General features: G+C 45.4%; 1 protein-coding gene across 7 annotated transcripts in view; it reads left to right on the forward strand.

Moving 5' to 3' along the window:
* The window catches only part of LOC138774357 (uncharacterized), a 30905-nt gene that overhangs the window by 5180 nt on the left and 1292 nt on the right, over positions 1-24433 (forward strand). For 4 of the 7 annotated variants that reach the window (XM_069955132.1, XM_069955136.1, XM_069955138.1 and 1 more), the window contains exons 2-3: positions 10249-10721; positions 16646-17107. In XM_069955132.1, the coding sequence (XP_069811233.1) occupies positions 10272-10721; positions 16646-17107 (912 nt within the window). In that variant the 5' untranslated portion in view covers positions 10249-10271. Of the gene's footprint in view, positions 1-9935; positions 10059-10248; positions 10722-16645; positions 17108-24433 lie in introns of all 7 variants that reach the window. The other 3 variants (XM_069955133.1, XM_069955134.1, XM_069955135.1) reach the window with 1 other exon arrangement.

A 24433-nucleotide genomic window follows, 5' to 3' on the forward strand; every position in this document is an offset into this window, starting at 1 on the left:
AAACTGCGGCCCTCCAGCTGTTGCGAAACCACAACTCCCATCATGCCTGGACAGCTTAAGCCTTGGATTTGGCTGTCCAGGCATGATGGGAAATGTAGTTTTGCAACAGCTGGAGGGCCGCAGTTTGGAGACCCATGGTCTGGACCATCGGACGTCAAAGGCTTGGTCCCAGATCCTCAGCATGTTCTTCTGTCATGGCCAAAGGTTTTGGCACCCCTGATTTCTTTCCAGGAAAGGAAGTATTCCTATGTTATATACATGTTTATTTCCTTTGTGTGTATTGGAACAACACAAAAAACAGAGGGGAAAAAAGGCAGGGTATGAGGGTAAATAACTTTGTTTCAAGCCTGTGATGCTTATCACAGGTGAGTTTGAATGAGCAACAGGTGTGAGCAATTTAAAGATCAGTCCTGAAACCATATAAAAAGGAGAGAAGTTGACTCAATCTTTGCATTGTCTCTGTGTGCCATACTAAGTATAGAGAACAGAAAGAAGAGAAGACTACTGTCTGAGGACTTGACAAACAAAATTGTGGAAAAATATCAACAATCTCAAAGTCCATCTCCAGAGATCTCCAGGACATGTTCCTTTGTCCATGGTGCGCAACATAAACAAGAAGTTTACAACCCATGGCACTGTAGCTAATCTCCCTGGACGTGGACAGAGAAGAAGAAAAATTGATAAAAGGTTGCAACACAGGATAGTCCAGATGGTGGATAAGCAGCCCCAATAACGTTCCAAAGAAATTCAAGCTGTCCTGCAGGCGCAGGGTGCATCAGTGTCGGCTCGAACTATCCATCGACATTTGCATAAAATGTCACTGACAGCAGGCCCAGGAGGACCCCGCTGCTGACACAGAGACCTAAAAAGCGGTTTGCCAAAATGTATGTAAGTAAGCCTAAATCCTTCTGGGAAAACATCTTGTGGACAGATGAGACAGAGCTTTTTAGTAAAGCACATCATTCTACTGTTTACCGAAAACTTAATGAGGCCTACAATGAAAAGACCACAGAACCTACAGTCGCGTATGGTGGAGGGAATGAGCCCTACAATGAAAAGACCACAGAACCTACAGTCGCATATGGTGGAGGGAATGAGCCCTACAATGAAAAGAACACAGGACCTACAGTCGCATATGGTAAAGGAATGAGGCCTACAAAGAAAAGAACATAGGACCTACAGTCGCGTATGGTGGAGGGAATGAGGCCTACAAAGAAAAGACCACAGAACCTACAGTCGCGTATGGTGGAGGGAATGAGGCCTACAATGAAAAGACCACAGAACCTACAGTCGCATATGGTGGAGGGAATGAGGCCTACAATGAAAAGACCACAGAACCTACAGTCGCATATGGTGGAGGGAATGAGCCCTACAATGAAAAGAACACAGGACCTACAGTCGCATATGGTAAAGGAATGAGGCCTACAAAGAAAAGAACACAGGACCTACAGTCGCATATGGTGGAGGGAATGAGCCCTACAATGAAAAGACCACAGAACCTACAGTCGCATATGGTGGAGGGAATGAGCCCTACAATGAAAAGACCACAGGACCTACAGTCGCATATGGTGGAGGGAATGAGCCCTACAATGAAAAGAACACAGGACCTACAGTCGCATATGGTGGAGGGAATGAGCCCTACAATGAAAAGAACACAGGACCTACAGTCGCATATGGTAAAGGAATGAGGCCTACAAAGAAAAGAACACAGGACCTACAGTCGCGTATGGTGGAGGGAATGAGGCCTACAATGAAAAGACCACAGAACCTACAGTCGCATATGGTGGAGGGAATGAGGCCTACAATGAAAAGACCACAGAACCTACAGTCGCATATGGTGGAGGGAATGAGGCCTACAAAGAAAAGAACACAGGACCTACAGTCGCATATGGTGGAGGTTCAAAGTTGTTTTGCCGCCTCTGGAACTAGGTGCCTTCACTGTGTGCAAAGCATCATGAAATCTGAAGATTACCAAAGGATTTTGGGTGGCAATGTAGGGCCCAGTGTCAGAAAGCTGGGTTTGCATCCTACGTTATGGATCTTCCAGCAGAACAATGGCCCCAAACATACTTCAAAAAGCCCCCGAAATGGATGAAAACAAAGCGCTGGAGAGTGGCAGCAATGAGTCTGGATCTAAATCCCATTGAACACCTGTGGAGAGACCTTAAAGGGAATGTACCATCAGGCCTGGGCTGGAGCACTGGATGCAGGCCGACCCACCACCAGTGGGAGGAAACCCCTGCCCCTCTATGACAGTGCTCCACTAGAATCAATGGAGCTGTATCATAGAGGGGTGGGGGTTTCCTCCCACTGAAGGTGTGTCGGCCTGCATCCAGTGGTTCAGCCCAGGCCTGATGGTACATTCCCTTTAAAATAGCTGTTGGGAGAAGCATCTTTCAAATATGGGAGACTTGCAGCAGTTTGCAAAAGAAGAGTGGTCCAGAATCCCAGCTGAGACGTGTAAGAAGCTGCTGATGGTTATAGGAAGCCATTGATTTCAAGTATTTTTTTTTTTTTTTTTTGTTTTTATTTTATATAAAAACATGCATAAGAAAAACTGAAGGTAAATAACAAGGTTGATCAAACCATATGTATCTATATTGAACAAAATGAGCTAAGGACAAGGTAACACCGTTATTCCACATTAACGCTGTGTGGAATTAGTCGCGGTATATGTTCTGTGTGTTAAGATGAGTATAGTCTACTTATTATCCAGAGGTTCCAAATTTTGCTGTATTTGGAGAATGACTGGTTTTGTATATAATATATTTTTTCATACATACGGGTTGTGTTTACTGTATTTATGACTTCATGGAATGTAGGGATCTTATCCGATTTCCAATAGCGTGTTATAGTTATAGCCGGAAGTAAAACGAGTGCCTATCTCATTGATCTTTGCTGTGTGTCTATACAGCAAAGATCTCAATGAGAGATCAAAGTATATATATACTAGAAGTCCCCCAGGGGGGCTTCTAGTATATGTGTAAAAAAAAAAAAAAGTGTTTATAGTAAAAAGCCCCCTCCCCTAATAAAAGTCTGAATCACCCCCCTTTTCCCAGGTTTTAAATAAAAGTAAACAAATAAATAAATAAACATGTTTGGTATCGCCGCGTGCGTAATCGCCCGAACTATTAATTAATCACATTCCTGATCAATCAAGGTACCGATAGAAAGTACACATCATGGCGCAAAAAATGACACCTCGCACAGCCCCATAGACTAAAGGATAAAAGCGCTATAAGCCGGGAATGGAGCGATTTTAAGGAACATATATTTGTTAACAATGGTTTGAATTTTTTACAGGCCATCAGATACAATATAAGTTATACATGTTATACATCGTTTTAATCGTAACGACTTGAGGAACATGCATAACAAGTCAGTTTTACCCCAGGGCAAATGGTGTAAAAACACAGTTCCCCCAAATAAAAGAGATGCGTTTTTTTTTTTTTCAATTTCACCACACTTTGAATTTTTTTCTGGTTTCGTAGTGTACCAAATGCAAAAATTCAGCCGCCATTGCAAAGTACAATTAGTGGCACAAAAAATAAGGGCTCATATGGGTTTCTAGGTGGAAAAATGCAAGTGCTATGGCCTTTTAAACACAAGGAGGAAAAACTGAAAACGCAAAAACAAAAATGGGCCCCGTCCTTAACCCTTTCAAGCAAAAGTCAGTAAATGTACTGACCTGCTTCAGATGCTCACTGTTTAGACAAACAGTGACCGGAAGCTGCAACTAAACTTTCAGCTGATAGCTGACAGTTTAGTGTAACTGCCACTGGACCCCCAAAGGGGGTCCAGCATCGGCAATTGCTGGCTTTGGTGGATCAGTAACGGTAATTGGTTTTGTAAAAAAACACATAGGATTACATTGGAATCTCTGGAAAGAAAATGCAAATTTTAACTTTTCACTCTTACTTTGCAGTTATTCCTGTGAAATGCAGAAAGGGTTAAATAACTGAATGAATGTAAATTTAAATACTTGAAAGAGTGAAGATTTCAAAATGGGTTGAATTGTGGGGGGTTTTAGTATACAGGCCTCTAAAATATACTCCAAAACTGAACTGGTGCCTAAAGAATTTCTGAGTTTGAAATTTTCACGAACATTTTGAAAATTGCTACTAAACATTTACGGCCTCTAACATCCCAAATAAGTAAAAGCATGTTCACCAAATGCTTTTAATATAAAGTAGACATGTTATAGATATGAATTAATAAATAATGAATGTAGTATTACTATTTTCCTTATTGGCAGAGACTTTCAAATGTAGAGAATGTGCTTTTTTTACATTTTTAACAACATTTTGGAGTTTTTTCACAAAAAAATTCTAAAGCTATCAACTCAAATTTACCACTAACATAAAGTAGAATATGTAACAAAAGAACAATCTTGGAATCAGAAGGATTGGTAAAAGCATTCCCAAGTTTTTGATGAATAAAGTGACATAGGTCATATTCATAAAATTTGCCTTGGTCCTGAAAGGGTTAAGGGGTTAAAGGAGGAGTCTGGCGAAATTTTTATTAAAGTATTGTACTTCCCCCCCCCCCCCCCCCCCCCCCAAAAGTTATACAAATGACCAATATACACTTATTGCAGAAAATGCTTATAAAGGGTTTTTTGTTTTTTTCCCTGCACCTACTACTGCATCAAGGCTTCACTACCTGGATAAAATGGGGATGTCACTTCCTGGATAACATGGTGATGTCACGACTCCCAGAGCTGTGCGGGCTGTGGCTGCTGGAGAGGATGATGGCAGAGGGATGCTCAGTGTCCCCCTGCCATCATCCTCTCCGGCAGCCACAGCCCGCACAGCTCTGGGAGTCGTGACATCACCGTGTTATCCAGGTAGTGACATCACCGTGTTATCCAGGTAGTGACATCACCGTGTTATCCAGGTAGTGACATCACCGTGTTATCCAGGTAGTGACATCACCGTGTTATCCAGGTAGTGACATCACCGTGTTATCCAGGTAGTGACATCACCGTGTTATCCAGGTAGTGACATCACCGTGTTATCCAGGTAGTGACATCACCGTGTTATCCAGAAAGTGAAGCTTTGATGCAGTAGTAAGGCCAGGGGAAACAACACTTTATAAGCATTTCCCGTAATAAGTGTACATTTATGATTTGTATAACCTTTGGGGGACAATACAATACTTCAATAAAAATTTTTGCCGGACTTCTCCTTTAAGCGATTTAAAAGTGTGATTGCATGCTTTCCAAATAGGTTTAATTTTGGGACCTTCCAAGAGAATGTAGTAGAGAGCCTCATTTGCCGCATCTTCTCCAGCATAGACCTGATGACTAAGGATAGATTAAATGTAGACTGGAAGGCGTATAGTACCTGGAAGGCGTATAGTACCATCTTAGAACAGTCTTAATAATTGCTTCTTGATGGGAAGCACAGTGTGTGCAACCAAATATTAAGTAGATTGCCCCATTTTTTGGAGTTTTGTCTGAAATTATGTAAAATTTGCCTTTTTTCCTGTTTGTGTGTTCCAATACACACAAAGTAAATAAACACGTGTATAACAAAATATGTGCAATACTTTAGGGGTGCCAAAACTTTCGGCCATGCCTGTGTCACCATGCTTAAGGAAACAAATCTCTGTGCCATGCTTCCAGTATTGCTGGCCATTCAGGTGTACACAGGTCCCTTGGTCTCCTTTTTCAGCATTATTGGTGGCAACCCCTACTCAAGATGTTAAAAGATTTTGTGGTCACTTTTCCAGATTATGGGTCTCTTGTTGCCAGAAAATCCCTAGTCGCATGTCACCATGACCTTTGTCACCGATCTACCTCTCTCATCTGGAAGCACTGTAATCTGGGTTGTGCCTGATCGATTTTCTAAGTTGGCACATTTCACGCCTTTATCAGGTATTCCTTTTGGCATCCAAACTGGCCTCCCTATTCTCTCCATACATCTTCTGTCTACATGGTATGCCAGCCTATATAGTGTCCGACAGGGGGGGCTCAGTTCACCTCCGAGTTCTGGCGTGCTCTTTTTCCAGTTCCAAATTAAGTTGGACCTGTCTTTGGCCAATCAGGTCAGGTGGAATGGGGGTGAATCAGGTTTTGGGCAACTATCTTTGGCATGACGACTCAACCTGTCTAGATGATTGGGTCCCTCTGCTGCCATGGACTGAGTTTGCTAATAATAACCACTCTAAGCATCCTTGATTTCCTTAGCCGCTTCTTAGGTACTGTATTGATCTCTCTCAGCAATCCTGGTATTATCACAGTAATATCATATTCCTTATCTTGCACGGTAAACTGTAAGGGTAGCTTCACACACCATATCGCAGCGGATACACAACATATTTGGTCTAAATAACTGAACACAGTGTCAAATCTGCTGCGGATCCTGTTCATGTGAATGCACCCTTAGGCTGGGTTCACACAGCATTTTTTTTTTTTTTTTTTTTTCTCTCCATCCATTTTATGCAAAAAACAGATGCATTTGTGTATATCCGTTTTTTTTGTTTTTTGTTGACTTCCATGTGGTCAGCAATAGAAGAAGACTGCACTCTGGGCAGTAGTGGTGCTCGTGGTAGGAGATGGTCCCAGTCGATATGGTAGATAAATCCCGGCACTCACGATTTGAATAATGCTTCTTTTATTTAAGGGATTGCAGGTACCTGCTTTATTCACTTAAATAAAAGTAGCATTATTAAAATCGTGAGTGCCGGGATTTATCTACCATATCGACTTCCACGTGGTCGACCACATTTTTGTGTACGCTAAAAAAACTGTGTTCATCCCTTTCTTTTATAATGGAAGTCAATGGAAAAACAGATTAAAACTGATGCGCACACATACATCCATTTTTATTTATTTTTTTCTTTCTTTCAATTTCACCACATAAATAATCCACCCCCTGCATATTTGATGGAAAAATGAAGTGTCATTACAAAAAACAATTGGTGTCGCAAAAAATAAGCACTCATTGTAAACACAAGGAGAAAGTGTGTAAAAATTAGCTCTGTCCTTAAGGGGTTAAAGATTTATATGTTAAATGAAGTCACAATATATGTTAAAAAGTGGCAGTATGGGCCTCTCCGCTGCCACCAATGTAGGTGCGCCACACTTGTCTTCAGTTTGTGAGCGGTATTGCAGCTCAGTTCTATTGAAGGGAATGGGGCAGAATTGTTACACCACAGAACTACTAAGAACAAGTGGCTCAGTTTTTTTGTTGGCCAGCATTGTTTTACTGGGATTCTACTTCCAATAGATGGCACCACTGCGCTAGTTAGTAATATACAGTCACTTTAAATAAAAAATTGGATGCAAATCGGTGAGTATATGAAAGGCACATACATTTTATGTCGCCCGTCAACTAACAAGAAACCAAGAACAGCTCCACTTTAATTTCTTAAAACTGCTCTGGAAAAAAGCAAGCAGCGCTGGATGGATGAAGAGGAAGATGGATTAAGGGTATAAACCCACACACCGTATACGCAGCTTATTTACTGCTGCGATACGCAGCAAATACGCAACAAACACGCAGCAAATACGCAGCAGATTAGATCTAAATAACTGAACACAGCATCAAATCTGCAACACCAAATCTTCTGCAGATCTGCTGCATATACGGTGTGTGTGTTTGTACCCTAAACCCCGGAGGTAGCAGCCAGTTCTCCTCCCTGACCTCAGACCTAGCAATCTGGCTCAATCCCTGGACCAAGCATCTAATGACTACTAATAACTAACCTTATATCATAGATTATAGTTATTAGATGTTGGACGTCTCCCCAAAAATGCAGCTAGGCTCCCATTATGACTACTTTTTGTGGCAGAGTGCCATAATTTCACTACTCTTACAGTAAAGAATCTCTTTATATATTAGATTTGGGCTTGTGCATGCAACCTCCAGCAGCAGCATCGCACTTGGCAGTTTCAAAGGCTGAACTGTCCAGCGGGGTGGCCCCTCTTGTCGGCTCCTTTGTCTTCGTCCATTGGGGGTCCCCTCTTGTAGGGTCCTACGTCCAGCGAGGGGGGGGACCTCTTGTCGGGCCCTGCATCTAAATCCAGTGGGGCGGCCCCTCGTCGGGTCCTGCGTCCACGACCAGCGATGGCAGCCCCCACTTGTCGGGTCCTTCGTCTACGTCCAGCGGGGCAGCCCCCTCTTGTCGGGTCCTTCGTCTACGTCCAGCGGGGCGGCCCCCTCTTGTCGGGTCCTTCGTCTACGTCCAGCGGGGCGGCCCCCTCTTGTCGGGTCCTTCGTCTACGTCCAGCGGGGCGGCCCCCTCTTGTCGGGTCCTTCCTCTACGTCCAGCGGGGCGGCCCCCTCTTGTCGGGTACTTCCTCTACGTCCAGCGGGGCGGCCCCCTCTTGTCGGGTACTTCCTCTACGTCCAGCGGGGCGGCCCCCTCTTGTCGGGTCCTTCGTCTACGTCCAGCGGGGCGGCCCCCTCTTGTCGGGTTCTTTGTCTACGTCCAGCGGGGCGGCCCCCTCTTGTCGGGTTCTTTGTCTACGTCCAGCGGGGCGGCCCCCTCTTGTCGGGTCCTTCGTCTACGTCCAGCGGGGCGGCCCCCTCTTGTCGGGTCCTTCGTCTACGTCCAGCGGGGCGGCCCCCTCTTGTCGGGTCCTTCCTCTACGTCCAGCGGGGCGGCCCCCTCTTGTCGGGTACTTCCTCTACGTCCAGCGGGGCGGCCCCCTCTTGTCGGGTACTGCATCATTTTGAGGGATAATTATCTCCAGCAGTAGAAAACCTGTTCCCTTTATAAGATGCATAAGTTTTATTTTCCCAGTTTGTTTCTCTACTGATAATGCTATATGTGGGGGCCTATAGCAAACCCCTAGAACTAGTGTGTTATTTCTATCATACAGACTGTGTTGTCTCCCTCTCATATATCTTCTCTTAGGGCGTGTTCACATGTACATATTTGCAGCGAGTTTGTTGTGATATCCTCCATGATACTCAGTACAGTTAGTCGATGGCTCTGCATTATTGCCGCAGAGCTTCATTCTACTGTGTGAATGTGGTAAGAGCCGTGGAATGAATATCTGCTGCAAATGTCGTAGGTGTGGCGGTCATAGGTCTCCTGTCAGTAACTTGTCTGGCGTCTCCATTATTCTCACTATGTGGTGCTTTACACTGTTCCAAATTATTATGGAAAAAGTGTTTAGGAGTAGAGATGATCGAACAGCGCTAATTTTCAGGTTGGTTCGAACCATCGGCATTTGACTCCCGTTGCCTTCCCGTTCCGTGGGGAAGGTGGAGACAGCCAGAGTACCGTCTGGAAAACAGGGATACAGCCTGCTACCTAGATGAGAGGAGGGAACAGTAGGTGCGGAAAGCAGCTGTTGAGGCGGAAGTGCCGCCCTGTTCTAACACTAAGTGCTCTCTGCTACCACCTCTGTCCATGTCAGGAACTGTCCGGAGCAGCAGCAAATCCCCATAGAAAAACTCTCCTGCTCTGGACAGTTCCTGACATGGACAGAGGTGGCAGCAGAGAGCACTGTGTCAGACTGGAGAGAATACACCACTTCCTGCAGGACATACAGCAGCTGATAAGTACTGAAAGATTATTAAATAGATATAAATTTCTAATCTATATAACTTTCTGACACAGTTGATTAAAAAGAACAAGCCCCCCCCCCCCATACACACACTATTGGTTAAACAGTACATAAGAGTATATTAACCCTTTGAGGATCCAGCCCAAAATGACCCAGTGAACGGCGCCAATTTTCATTTTTGTGCTTTCGTTTTTTCCTCCCCCTTCTAAGAGCTCCAGCACTTTGAGGGATAGGTGTACTGTGTAATGGCGTCTTTCATTCTACCATAACATGTATGATGGAACCCCAACTATTATTTATGGAAATATACATTGGTGAAATTGGAAAATAGAATGCAATATGTCTTTGGGGGGTTTCTGTGTCTACGTAATGCACCATACTGTAACAGTGACATGATACCATTATTCTATAGGTCCGAACACAGATTCTCTAATGTGTCGTCTGGTGACAGGCGGCCAGGACGTACATTTACGTCCAGGGTCGTCTAGAGGTTAATAACATCTTGGAACAAATCACTAACAGTTTATGATCTATTGTAAGTATTTTTCTAATAAAACCTGTGGGGATGGAGGTCTTTTTGGGTAATATCATTACATTGGGAAATTACTAGTAATGTTGATTTATGATAACTTTCTTCTAGTGGTAACAATGTTTGGTTACAGCATTACTCGCTGTCTCTCTCCCTCTATCTCACTATAGTGATCGCTGTTTGTGTTTCGATGTAGGTGATTAATACGAAAAGAAGAAAATGTCGACAGAATGCCTAATGAACCCAGACTTCCTAATAGAATTCATAGAAATGTACCGCTCGCTGCCGTGCTTATGGAAAGTGAAGTCTTCGGATTATTCCAACAGACAGAAGAAGGCCGAAGCCTATGAGAAGTTACTCAGTCTGTGTAAGTCGGTCTGTCCCTCGGCCACCGTAGAACTTGTTAAACATAAGATTGCAAACTTGCGAACAGTGTTTAAAAAGGAATTAAAGAAAGTAGAGTCATCGATACAGTCTGGCGCCTCGGGGGATGAAGTCTATATACCGCGGCTCTGGTACTTTGATCTTCTGAAATTCACAATAGACCAAGATGCTCAGCCACAGCCACAACCCGTCTACCACTTCCCAGACGCATATGATGTGCGACAAGAGGAAGAGAACACAGACGACAGCCTCGAAAGTGCTGGGGAGTGTACCAACTTCTCCCAGGTAAATATCAGCTCCTACATATATATCCGATTAGTTTGTCTCTTATTAAAGGAGTAGTGCGGCGGTAAGCAATTATTCACTAAATAACACACATTGCAAAGGTATACAACGTATGTATGTATGTTATGTTAGTGAATGGCCCCCTTCCCCGTGTTTCCCCCCCACCCATGCTAGACCCGGAAGTGTAGTGCTCTATACTTCCCTGATTCGTGTCGACCCCTGTCCGCCATCTTGTGGCAATGATGTCATCTTCGGGCAGCCGGCCGAACTGCTCCGACCGTCTCTAGTGCCGGCCGCCCTCTGCGTCATCAGCTGCTCAGCCAATCACAGCAGAGGGCAGCCGGCACTAGGGACGGTCGGAGCGGTTCGGCCGCCCGCCCGAAGATGGCATCAGCGTCACAAGATGGCGGACGGGGGTCAACACGAATCAGGGGAGTATAGAGCACTACACTTCAGGTCTAGCGTGGGTGGGGGGAACACGGGGAAGGGGGCCATTCACTAACATAACATACATTACACAGTTGTATAACTTTGTACTGTGTGTTATTTAGTGAATAATTGCTTACGGCTGCACTACCTCTTTATGGTGCACTGAGCAGCTAAAGGGCAAACCACTTTTTTTTTAACGCCTTGCTGTATGATGATCCAAGAACCTCATGAAAAGCAGGGAGTTCCCTCATCGTGATGATCTCGGAAGGGGCTCTATAAAGTGAGCTCAGGAGGCTGTCGTCCATTAACCCCTTCGGTGCCGACTGCAGCATTTTACGGTCAGTGAGCTGCTCTCCAGTCTCGCTCCGATTGTCTGTGGGGGTCCCTATCAGTTTGTGTGGCTGCGGGATGTCTTATACTTACCTCCCTGCAGTCTGGTTGGTGACCATCTAATAGTCCACCTCAGGCAGACTTTTTTGGCAGAGCAATGATAACACTGATCATGGAGGGAAAAAGCGCAAAAATTAAAAATGGGGCCGGGTCCTGAAGGCCAAAATAGGCGTCCGAGGTGACGGGGTCACAAAGGGAATGTGCCAGTTTTGTTCTTTTCTACTGATTTTTTAATCTGATATTAAAAGGTTGTTTGACGCTTCCGAACCTTTTTAAATGTGGACTGGAGGCGCTGTGAGTATGGAAGGTCTTCGCTTCTGTTTCCTCTGGTGTGGGGAGAAATAAGCTTTCTTGTCTGGTAAGAAATATTAGTGTTGTGCATCCACTTGTACTATTGGTTTATGATGTGTTTGCTGACTGTAAACGACGGCCAAAGGTTGGTAATTATGTAGGTTTGTTTTTTTATTTTTTTCATATTAGCATTTTTGGTGTCGGCTGCATGTCCGGCTACATGTTCTGTATGTGTAACCTGAGAAGGAAGGATCGGTCATAGCACTGACCTCTAACTTACCAATATCTGATAATCCTTACATTTCTGTAATGCATCTTATATCACAACGTATTAATTTAGTTAACAACGTCCGTTCTTTTCAGTGAGAAGAATGTCCATTGGTAATTAATACGTTTTCATAGATTTCAATGCAACATTGGCCATAGTGTGTACACACAGTATATACAGTGCATTCATTATGGCCGTTGTTGAACTGCAGAAAATTATGAGCATGTCTATTTTCTACGGCTGCAGTTTGGTGAACAGCGGCTGCAGGAAATAGTTGTACACACAATGTGAGGGACGGCTGGCGGCCATACAGCACATTACGTTGTGTTCAGTGCTTAATAGGAGTGCGGACACAACCCAAAGGTGCAATCCAAACGGGAAGAAAATAATGCTCCTGCAGCCGATGTGGCCGTGTCACCCGCAGGACACCCATAGTAAACTACAGCCGCTGTATTACATTGTGTGAACATGGCCTAATACTGCTATTATTTATCCTGTTGCTGTATTTTAGCCTGCTTATTGCTGCTGCACTGCATAGACATACTATACTGGACATAGCCATAGTTATACCAGGGTAGTGTGTGTGGTGATTGTGTGACATGCTTCCCTTTAACAAGCACTTTTTTTGGCTATATAATACAAGTTCACTAGCAATATCATTAATTTTATCCCATCTGTTCTGAGTCAATCAGCTGTTGCAGCAGGGTTGTGCCTTTGCACGTGTAGTCGAAGTTTTTGTATGGACTTCCTGGGAACTACAGGATTGTATCATTACTTACTAATCCACCCTCCATGCTGATCATTAGGCCCTGGATAACGTGTCGCTCAGGAGATTATCTTCTAAGGGACCAGGTATGCAGTCATATAGTTGGAGTCCTTACAGTTAGGATAGTGTCACATGTAATGGAATCGCAGCGAATTTAACTTCCTGCCGCAACACTCTGATTGGCTGAGCAAGACATCCAGGTGCTGGAAGCCTCAGAACAAGCCAGAGCGCGAACTGGGTAATGTATGCACCAGGCTGCACGAGGATTAAGGGGGCTGCCGCTTACATACACTCAGCAGGATGACACTTCTGGTGCGTCTATGTAATCCTACTGAAACTGACAGGAGGGGAATTGCAGCAGATTTAGCTGCGATCTCAGTGTAAAATCCGCTGCGATTCTGTTACATGTGAATCTAACTTCACGTCTCTAGGGCAGCTTCACACACAGTATCGCAGCAGATTTGATCTAAACTGAACACCGCATCAAATCTGCTGCGGATCCGGTCTGTGTGAATGTAGCCTTACAGTGATAAGAACAGAAGTCTACCGGACTCAAATAAAAAGTATGCACAGAAATAGAATCCAAAATATTATAAAGCAACTTTTACCAGGTATGCATTAAAATGGTCGCACTGAGACCAAGTAAAACCTCCAAACAAAGTGTGAGAGTGCAGCTGACGGGCTGCATGATACATGTGGTGGAGCCAAACAGCAGTTACATATAGAAGAACCACTGAGCAGTGTCGCTGTGTGCTTAGATGGTGCCCTGTCTGTGTACAGATTCCAGGTAGATGAGCAGGTGACACTTGATGTAAAGTCAGGAGCGCTTACACCAATGTCCCCTGGTAAAGGGGCACCATGCCACCCTACTCGCACAGGGATCCAGCGGGGCGATTCTGTGCTCACTTACAGGGGTTAGCTGCAGAGTTGCATCACCGCTCGTGCTGGCTGCCCGCACTCACACTGAGCTCACTCACAAAGCTGCTTTTGTATTGCTCTACCTTTCCTCCAGCTTATAAGAACTGGCAAGCAGAAACCTAAGGAGACGGCTGAAGCTGCATCACATAGGAATACACTGATTCATGAGAACCTCTGTCCCCTATTACTCGCTGAACCTCATGGAAATGTCAGCTTTATTAGGAAACCCTATCAAATGAGTAGCCGCAATCAGACAGGGGCCACATCTGCTAAAATAGGTGTACACAGGGCCTAGTCAAGAACCTGAGCAGTGCTGGACCATACAGCGCCAACTCCGGGGGTCAGGGAGATTCACAGGCCTTTGGGTACAGCTGCCGGCACACTGTGTGCCTCTGCTGTGCTATGTATGAGAAAAGAAGGCTGGATCCACGCTGCGGCACAGAACACTTAACCGGAGTGGTGATGTTCGTGCATGACGTGGACTGGGTTACCAATTACAACCTGGAACACTGCAGAGACGGAGGACATGTTATCCTCTCCTCCAAGGGGAGAGAACTTTTAATATGAAACCCGAATAAAGTATTCAGGTATTGCAGAACATGTTGTACTGTGTACATGTGTGGTCGGGACGTCCCCTGGGCAGACAGGCCTGCTACGCGCTCCATTGATCGTGCTCGTTGTCCTCCGGTAGCCGGCTATTGCAGCGCACCTGACCATCCACCACATGTGTCTCCTGTATCTCACAGCACTGCAGGCTCACACAGCACGCTCTCCTCAGTGCAGCTGCAGAGACTGAGGTCACATGATCCATGTCTCTGAAGGGAGGGGGAAAGAGCTATGAGCAAGAAGGAGAGGACTCCGACTAGCACCTTTTTAGCATCCGGAGGGGGTGAACAAGACAGAAAAGCTGTAAAACTGCAGAGGCCATTTTAACTTCCTATGGCCTATGTATAGAACATGTGTATGACATTAGTGTTATGATTTGTGTTGTGCTGCCACCGGTCCTGGGACCTTTTGCATACCCACATACATACATGTATACACAGGATACATATTCAGATAGCAAGATCTGCATTATTCAAGATGAACCCTACCTGACGTTACAAAAGTCTTCCGTCATGTGAGCAATACTATTAAACGGTCCTTTAAAAAGTAAAATTAATGTGAAAAAAAACTATATAAAAGGATCTGTGCTCTAAAAAACTTGAAACCACTTATGTGTCCCATCAAGAATCCTAAGATAAGGGCCCCATTACACAGACATCTGACAGATCATTGAAGCCAAAGCCAGGAAGAGACTATAACCAGAGTACAGGTCATAAAGGAAAGACTGAGATTTCTCCTCTTGTCACATCCATTCCTGGCTGTGGTCTCTGAAATCTGTAATGGGGCCCTAGGGGCCAAATCAGGACGATTCAGCAGATTACGGCTCTGCGTAATAAAGACCGTGATCAGCTGATGAAATGATCATCGGCTGGTCGTTGTTTGTTCAGCCTAAGAATCATCGGCCATCGGGCGCACATTGCTGCGTGTAATATCTGTATGGCCGACTGTTTATTAATGAGCGAAATAATAATAAACCTGTGGATACATCTCTGCGCTCCCCAATGTCGTCCTCGCTTCTGCCCCGTCTCGGCCAGTAATTGACAGGGCGGCCTTTCTCTTCAGAGACCTCCTGAGGGCAGGAGCTGGAAGAACACACAGGAGCACGGAGAGGTAAGTATAGGTTTATTATGTCACACTAGGTCAATGGCTGCACAGATGTCACTAACGATACTTATATATAGACACTAGAGATGAGCCGAAGCGCTCAACGAAGCAAACGCTTCATTTGATTGGCGCTCTGCTGATCGCGCCGCCGGGCTTCCCACACTGCTCCGCTCTGTGCCACTTCTCCCAGGATGCGGGAAAAAGCAGGATTCAATCCTGGGAAACTTCTCCCAGTCCTTGCTAATATATATTATATATATATATATATATATATATATATATATATATATTAGCAAGGACTGCACGGACCTCACTAACGAGATATATGTACATACATATGCAGCCAGGGCTGCACAGGCATCACTAACCTGTGTATGTGTATATATATATAATACATAGGTTAGTGATGCCTGTGCAGCCCTGGCTGCATATGTATGTATATATATCTCGTTTGTGAGGTCCGTGCAGTCCTTGCTAATATATATATTAGCAAGGACTGCACAGACCTCACTAACGGGATATATATACATACATATGCAGCCAGGGCTGCATGGACATCACTAATATATCTATATCTATCCCTTGCTGCACGATTATTGAGCTGTGTAATAGGATCTAGCAGATTGGCGCTTGTGTACGTTGGTGATTGGGCGGTTTAGTATGGCCTTTAGTCTCATTGATGTACTGAATTTCTATTGCATGACGCTCCTCTGTTATGGTGCCCTCAGAACACTTTCTGTTCAGCTCCGTTGCTGTTCTCCCTCAGAACTCTTCCTGCTCCGCTCTCTGGGTGGTCACTATGGTTGACCTTCTTGCTGTTCTTTGCACCAGTGTTCATTCATTTCTTCCTGACCCATATAGTTATCCACCATAACACTGTGACACAGACAGCCGCTCTGGCCATAGTGCCCTAATCACATGGTGGAAGACTAGGTCCCCAAATAGTCCCTGTGATGAGAAGGGACTGCCCGAGATGTTCTCTTGAGGAGGCCAAAGCAGCAGACAAGCTGCGCTTCTCCTTTCCTGTAGTGATGGACAATAAGTAGACATAACCCTTGTGGTTGCTGTCCCCTCCTAGAGTCATAGAGCATACAGTATATTATGTAATGTTGGAAAGAAGGCAATCTTATAATTCATAGTATATCTTTATAGGTAATTGTTACAAAGAAGAAAATGTCCACCGAGATATTTATGAACCCTGATTTCTTAAAAGAATTTATTGAGGCCTACCAATCTTTTCCTTGCTTGTGGAAAGTGAAATGCGCAGATTATTCCAACAGACAGAAAAAAGCTGAAGCTTACAAGACGCTGCTCAGTCTGTGTAAGACCGTCTGTCCCTCGGCCAACGTAGATCTTGTTAAACATAAGATTGCCAACTTAAGAACCGTGTTCAAAAAAGAATTAAAGAAAGTGGAATCTTCAAGAAAATCTGGTGCATCCGGGGATGACGTGTATATACCGCGCTTGTGGTACTTTGACCTTCTGAAATTTACCCTTGATGAGGAGGAGGAGCAAACTCGGTCTGTATCCATCTACCCTGAGACATATGATGTACGAAAAGAGGAGGAACACACAGATGACAGCCTAGAGAGTGCTGGGGAAAACATAGCCCAGGTATGGAACTGCTGATTGTTGCCGCAGAACGTCATCAGACAACAGGATGAGAAGGGGATTTAGCTGTCGCATGGTCAGTTACTTTGTAGGCTGGATCAAAGCTTCATGGCAGCCTGTTATTACAGTTACCAGACCAGAAAGAGCAGCTGGCACTCATTGTCCTGTCCACTAGAGATTGCTTCCACCTTCTGTACCGCAGCCCTGTTGTCCCATACTTGCTGCAGCGTTGCTCTTCATACAGCCCATTATATCTCTAGTTGTTTCCATTGTTTTATTACAGGTTATTGATTCCTTCTATGAAATTGTTCACACGCTACTGTGACTTGTAGACTGTTCCTGGAATAGTCAGTTATTTCAGGAGGTAAGGCTGTGTTCAGACCAGCACTGTGGCTTCTGTATGGACACAACCCAGACAAGCTGACTGTAATGGAGGCCTTTTGGTTCTGGTATTCCTGATAGCGCTGCAGACTTTGAGGCAGACGTTTTTTGTGTGGTGGAAGAAAGGAGTGAGGAGAACAAGTCTGTGAGGTTAGAGTTGTATGGACTGTATAGTATTGGCTGCAGTATCGGGGTGCTCGGGCGAGGGCTGCCTGCTGCTCTGGTGCCCATGTACAAAAAGCTGGCTGAGAATGCATTTCCCCAGCCTCACAGTATACCTCACGGTTGGACCTTCTAGATCAGCTCTGCTAATCTGGAAGGTCGTGTCTCCACGGATGTGGAAACGTAACCAGATAACGCATTTTATCACCTGATTGTGTTCCCAGCGAGATCTGAGCTTCTGGATTAGCAGAGGATCTCTCGACTGATCCAAAAGGTCCAGCTGTGACGGGTATACTATAAACCACATGGTTGGGGGGGGGGGAGTGCAGAGAAAGTATACTCACTGGGGGGGTCTTCACTGTCATAGCTCGGCCAAGACAGGACCCCACACTAATTGGCTGAACAGCAATAGTGAAGACAGATGGAAGGCCGGACCTGGAAGTATAATTTCTCCACTCCTCTCCCCACCAACAGAACACAGCCCTGACACTTTGGGGGTTAACGTAACCCCCTGAGTGTCTCCTTCAGATTAACCAGGTATCCTCCGCTCTGCTAAGCCGGGGAATCACCTGTTAGATAATGGAGTCTCCCATAGATTCCTGTCTGGCTCATTACTGAAATCGAGCACTCTCGTATTTTGGTGCTTGTTCATATTTGTTTTTATAATACCATCAAAAACACTTATTGGCGCCATCCCTATAAATGCACAAAGGATGTGAAGGGACGTCCCGGACGTCCCACCTCAGGCCGGGTTCAGTAGCCCCTAAAAGCAGTGTATGGAATGAAAAATATCATCAAATTCAACCGAGCGTGGGAAGATGTGAGCGAAAGGCAACGTATGAATACATGGATTAGCTTTCCCATATGGCCTTATTACCTCTGGTCCTTTCTTATTTGAGGCCCAGTTCTCTTTATTTCTGCCATTTTGTACATATAATGATGCTGTCTTCTAGAGCACTGGGGACATTACACATACATGATGATGTTGTCTTCTAGAGCACTGGGGACATTACACATACATGATGATGATGTCTTCTGGAGCACTGGGGACATTATACATACATGATGATGATGTCTTCTGGAGCACTGGGGACATTACACATACATGATGATGATGTTGTCTTCTGGAGCACTGGGGACATTACACATACATGATGATGATGTTGTCTTCTGGAGCACTGGGGACATTACACATACATGATGATGATGTTGTCTTCTAGAGCACTGGGGACATTACACATACATGATGATGATGTCTTCTAGAGCACTGGGGACATTACACATACATGATGATGATGATGTCTTCTAGAGCACTGGGGACATTACACATACATGATGATGATGATGATGATGATGTCTTCTGGAGCACTGGGGACATTACACATACATGATGATGATGATGTCTTCTGGAGCACTGGGGACATTATACATACATGATGATGATGTCTTTTAGAGCACTGGGGACATTACACATACATGATGATGCTGTCTTCTAGAGCACTGGGGACATTACACATACATGATGATGATGATGTCTTCTAGAGCACTGGGGACATTACACATACATGATGATGATGATGATGTCTTCTAGAGCACTGGGGACATTACACATACATGATGATGATGATGTCTTCTAGAGCACTGGGGACATTACACATACATGATGATGATGTCTTCTGGAGCACTGGGGACATTACACATACATGATGATGATGTCTTCTGGAGCACTGGGGACATTATACATACATGATGATGATGCTGTCTTCTGGAGCACTGGGAACATTATACATACATGATGATGATGCTGTCTTCTGGAGCACTGGGGACATTACACATACATGATGATGATGATGTCTTCTGGAGCACTGGGGACATTACACATACATGATGATGATGATGTCTTCTGGAGCACTGGGGACATTACACATACATGATGATGATGCTGTCTTCTGGAGCACTGGGGACATTACACATACATGATGATGATGTCTTCTGGAGCACTGGGGACATTACACATACATGATGATGATGCTGTCTTCTGGAGCACTGGGGACATTACACATACATGATGATGATGATGTCTTCTGGAGCACTGGGGACATTACACATACATGATGATGATGATGTCTTCTGGAGCACTGGGGACATTATACATACATGATGATGATGATGTCTTCTGGAGCACTGGGGACATTATACATACATGATGATGATGATGTCTTCTGGAGCACTGGGGACATTACACATACATGATGATGCTGTCTTCTGGAGCACTGGGGACATTACACATACATGATGATGATGTCTTCTGGAGCACTGGGGACATTACACATACATGATGATGATGTCTTCTGGAGCACTGGGGACATTACACATACATGATGATGATGATGTCTTCTGGAGCACTGGGGACATTACACATACATGATGATGATGTCTTCTGGAGCACTGGGGACGGGCCCAGAGCCTTCAGTATATAGCTATGTCCACCCCTGGTGATGTGCAGGGCTGGGGGAACACAGAAGGTGCAGGTCACCAGGAGGGGACATACCTATATACTGCAGGCTTTGGGCCCGTCCCCAGTGTCCCAGAAGACATTATCAGCATTATATGACAGATAAAAAAATGATCAGACAGGCAGAATCAGCGCTGCAGAGCTAATAATGTCATATGGAAAACCTAACTGGTGTGCTGCGCGCATTTCATATGTGGCTGCCCATGGGGAGACTAACAATTCCTTCCGATACGGCCGAAGTCCCCAGCAGGCTGTATCTGTAGCTTTGACCTCACTGTGATTATCCCTCCCAGCATTGTAAAGTTGCAGATAGGGACTTTTTTTTACATCAGCCGTCTCAGAAGGGGAGACAGAGAGAAAAGCTCCCACACAGATTTTAGTATTTTCAACAGAAAGCAGCAGCTGAGAACTGGGGGAAGGAGACTGAATAGATAAAAAGTATAGAAGGAATTGTTAGGGTACATGCATACTACGGAATCCAGGCGGATCACCCACCCCGGATTCCTCCGTCCGTGCCATAGACTGCATTTTATGCACAGGCGGATTCTGCCTTTTTTTATAGGGTACAAACACGTCATTCCTCTATAGGGGGCGCACACGGCATTCCTCTATAGGGGGCGCACACGTCATTCCTCTATAGGGGGCGCACACGGCATTCCTCTATAGGGGGCGCACACGGCATTCCTCTATAGGGGGCGCACACGGCATTCCTCTATAGGGGGCGCACACGGCATTCCTCTATAGGGGGCGCACACGGCATTCCTCTATAGGGGGCGCACACGGCATTCCTCTATAGGGGGCGCACACGGCATTCCTCTATAGGGGGCGCACACGGCATTCCTCTATAGGGGGCGCACACGTCATTTCTCTATAGGGGATGGATGTACACAGCATTCCTCTATAGGGGGCGCACACGGCATTCCTCTATAGGGGGCGCACACGGCATTCCTCTATAGGGGGCGCACACGTCATTCCTCTATAGGGGGCGCACACGGCATTCCTCTATAGGGGGCGCACACGGCATTCCTCTATAGGGGGCGCACACGTCATTTCTCTATAGGGGATGGATGTACACAGCATTCCTCTATAGGGGGCGCACACGGCATTCCTCTATAGGGGGCGCACACGTCATTCCTCTATAGGGGGCGCACACGTCATTCCTCTATAGGGGGCGCACACGGCATTCCTCTATAGGGGGCGCACACGTCATTTCTCTATAGGGGATGGATGTACACAGCATTCCTCTATAGGGGGCGCACACGGCATTCCTCTATAGGGGGCGCACACGTCATTCCTCTATAGGGGGCGCACACGGCATTCCTCTATAGGGGGCGCACACGGCATTCCTCTATAGGGGGCGCACACGGCATTCCTCTATAGGGGGCGCACACGGCATTCCTCTATAGGGGGCGCACACGGCATTCCTCTATAGGGGGCGCACACGGCATTCCTCTATAGGGGGCGCACACGGCATTCCTCTATAGGGGGCGCACACGGCATTCCTCTATAGGGGGCGCACACGGCATTCCTCTATAGGGGGCGCACACGGCATTCCTCTATAGGGGGCGCACACGGCATTCCTCTATAGGGGGCGCACATGTCACCACATACCGATGTGTCATACTGACCGGTCAGGTGATCGGTGAGTAGTCTGACTCCCTCTCACCCACTGCATCACATTCGGTCCAGGACAGTGCATTATGGGTACACAGTACACATGCGGATATTGTATAAGGTGAGGATGGTTCTAGAGCAAGGAGCCTAAAATGTTTGCCTGGCAGATTCTGTGAAGACAAGTTTCACTAGCAGAAATCTTTCATGATGGGTCGAACCAGATGGAAAGGAAAGAAGAAGGGTAAAAACAGACAGTTTCCACTACCAAAACATAAACTTATTATTCATGTTCAGACGATGCCTCCTGTGAGTCACTGGATATCACTGCACTATAATCACTTAGAAGGTCTGTAGATCCTTTGTATAGCTGGATCTCTACCTCTATTTGGTCACTGAGATGAGTGAACTTAGTCATGTGACCCGAACGCTAGGTATGTGACTTCCAATGGCTGCAGAAGATGGATGCAGCCTATGCATCTATATTCTCTAAGCGCCAGGATTCACATTCGTGCAAACCCCAACTTTACTATAAGTTGGCTCATCTCTAGCCAATGCTGAGGGAGAATGTTGTGTTTTGTATAGTGGTAATATAAAGGGACTATTAGTCTCTGACCAGTATAGTGGTATTATCCAGTCACTGTATGGGGATGATGGCAGTGGTCATGCTGTGACGCTATTTGTCCTGTATACTTATTGTATTGGTAATATTTGTGTTCACATAGTGGATATTCTTCAGTGACAGTGTAATGATATTAGTCATGGTGTGGAGGTATTACTTGTTACTTGTGCACTGCAGTATCGGTCCCTGTAGAATTTTGCACTTTGGTGGGTCTTTGCGCTTACGCCATTTAACGTGCGAGATCAGGAATGTGATAAATTAATTGTTCGCACGATTACGCATGCGGCGATACCAAACTTGTTTGTTTATTTTTATTTATAAAATAGGAAAAGGGGGTGATTCTGACTTTTATTAGGGGAGGGGGCTTTTTATTAACAACACTTTATTTTTTTTTATTTTTTTGGTCTCCTACAGATCAGTGTAGATCGATGCTCTAATGCTATGATCTGCTGCAGACCATTGTAATAGAATACCGAGCCGGGATCAGCGTCATTCTGAGGACCAAGACCAAGGGATCCCCCCTCCGTGATCGCATCGCCGGGGGATCCCGCCACTAGACACCAGGGGTTGGATGCAAATAAGACTGTTAGATGCAGCTGTCATGTTTGACAGCTGCATCTAATGGTCTTAATAGCGGGAATGGCAATTGGCCTGCTCCCGCTAATAGCCGCAGTCCCGTGCTGCAGATAGCAGTCGGGATCGTGGCGCGGCTCCCCTCTGAACTCCACTTGCGGACATATGCTGTACGGGTACGGCATATGTCCTGAAGAGGTTAATAAGAATTATCTGACCATATCCTTTCACTCTGCCAGTAATCTGCCACCATTTGTGATCTTGTTGAGTCCCAAAAGCTCCCAATTCTAACCATTTTTTTTGTTGGCCAATAAAGGTCTCACTCCTAAAATGCTTTGACAGAACCACAATATGGGCTTTTCTGGCTAACACTGTACTGTACTAAAGAACATACAGTTAGGTGGAGTGATCAGTAACCCGGCGGCGGTCTTACAGCTGTGTTATTGGGTGAGGTGTGTTTTTTTTGGGAGGGTTGTTTTTTAACCCCTAGCCGACCCTGGACGTAGGGTTACGTCATGGAAGTCTGTCCCCAGACGACCCATGACGTAACCTTACGTCATGGGTGTTATTCCCGCTATGAAGCGCGCTCCGGAGCGGAGCGCGCTTCATAGGAGGTGGGGGCCGGCTGCAGTGAGCAGCCGGGACCTCACCGGTAATGACACGCTGCAGCGATCGCGCTGCCGCGTGTCATTAACCCCTTAAACGCCGCGATCGCGGCGCGACCGCAGCGTTTAAGTGTAAGTGACAGGGGGAGTCCCCTGTCACTTACCGATCGGGACCCCCGCAGTGTGACTGCGGGGGTCCCGATCGTTGAAACGGACTGCCGGAGGTCTCTCACCTGCCTCCATGCGGTCCGATCGGCGATCTGCTACACTGAGCCTGCACATGCAGGCTCAATGAGCAGAGCGCCGATAACACTGATCAATGCTAGGCCTATGGCATAGCAATCATCAGTGTAAAAATCAAAGTAGTGTATGTAGAAGTCCCCCAAAGGGACTTCAAAAGTGTAAAAAAAAAAAAAAGTTCAAAACACTATTACACTACCCCAAAACCCCTCCCCCAATAAAAGTCTAAATCACCCCCCTTTCCCATTATATAAATAAAACATATAAAAATGAATAAATAGATAAACATATAATATACCGTAGCGTGCGTAATTGTCCGATCTATTAAAATATAACAAGCGTCATTGCGACCGGTAAACGGCGTACACGAAAAGAGGGGAAAAAGTGCGCAGATTACAGATTTTGTTACATTATATATTAAAAAAAATCTATAAAAAGTGATCAAAACGTCCGATCTTCACAAATATGGTATTAATAAAAACTAGAGATCATGGCGGAAAAAATGACACCACATACAGCCCGTAGGTGAAAAAATAAAACCGTTATAAGCGTCACAATAGGCCCATTTTATTAATATTTAATTGCCAAAAAAAAGGATTTCATAAAAAAAAAATATATAA

The sequence above is a fragment of the Dendropsophus ebraccatus genome, chromosome 15, assembly GCF_027789765.1.
Source record: "Dendropsophus ebraccatus isolate aDenEbr1 chromosome 15, aDenEbr1.pat, whole genome shotgun sequence".
Lineage (NCBI taxonomy): Eukaryota > Metazoa > Chordata > Amphibia > Anura > Hylidae > Dendropsophus > Dendropsophus ebraccatus.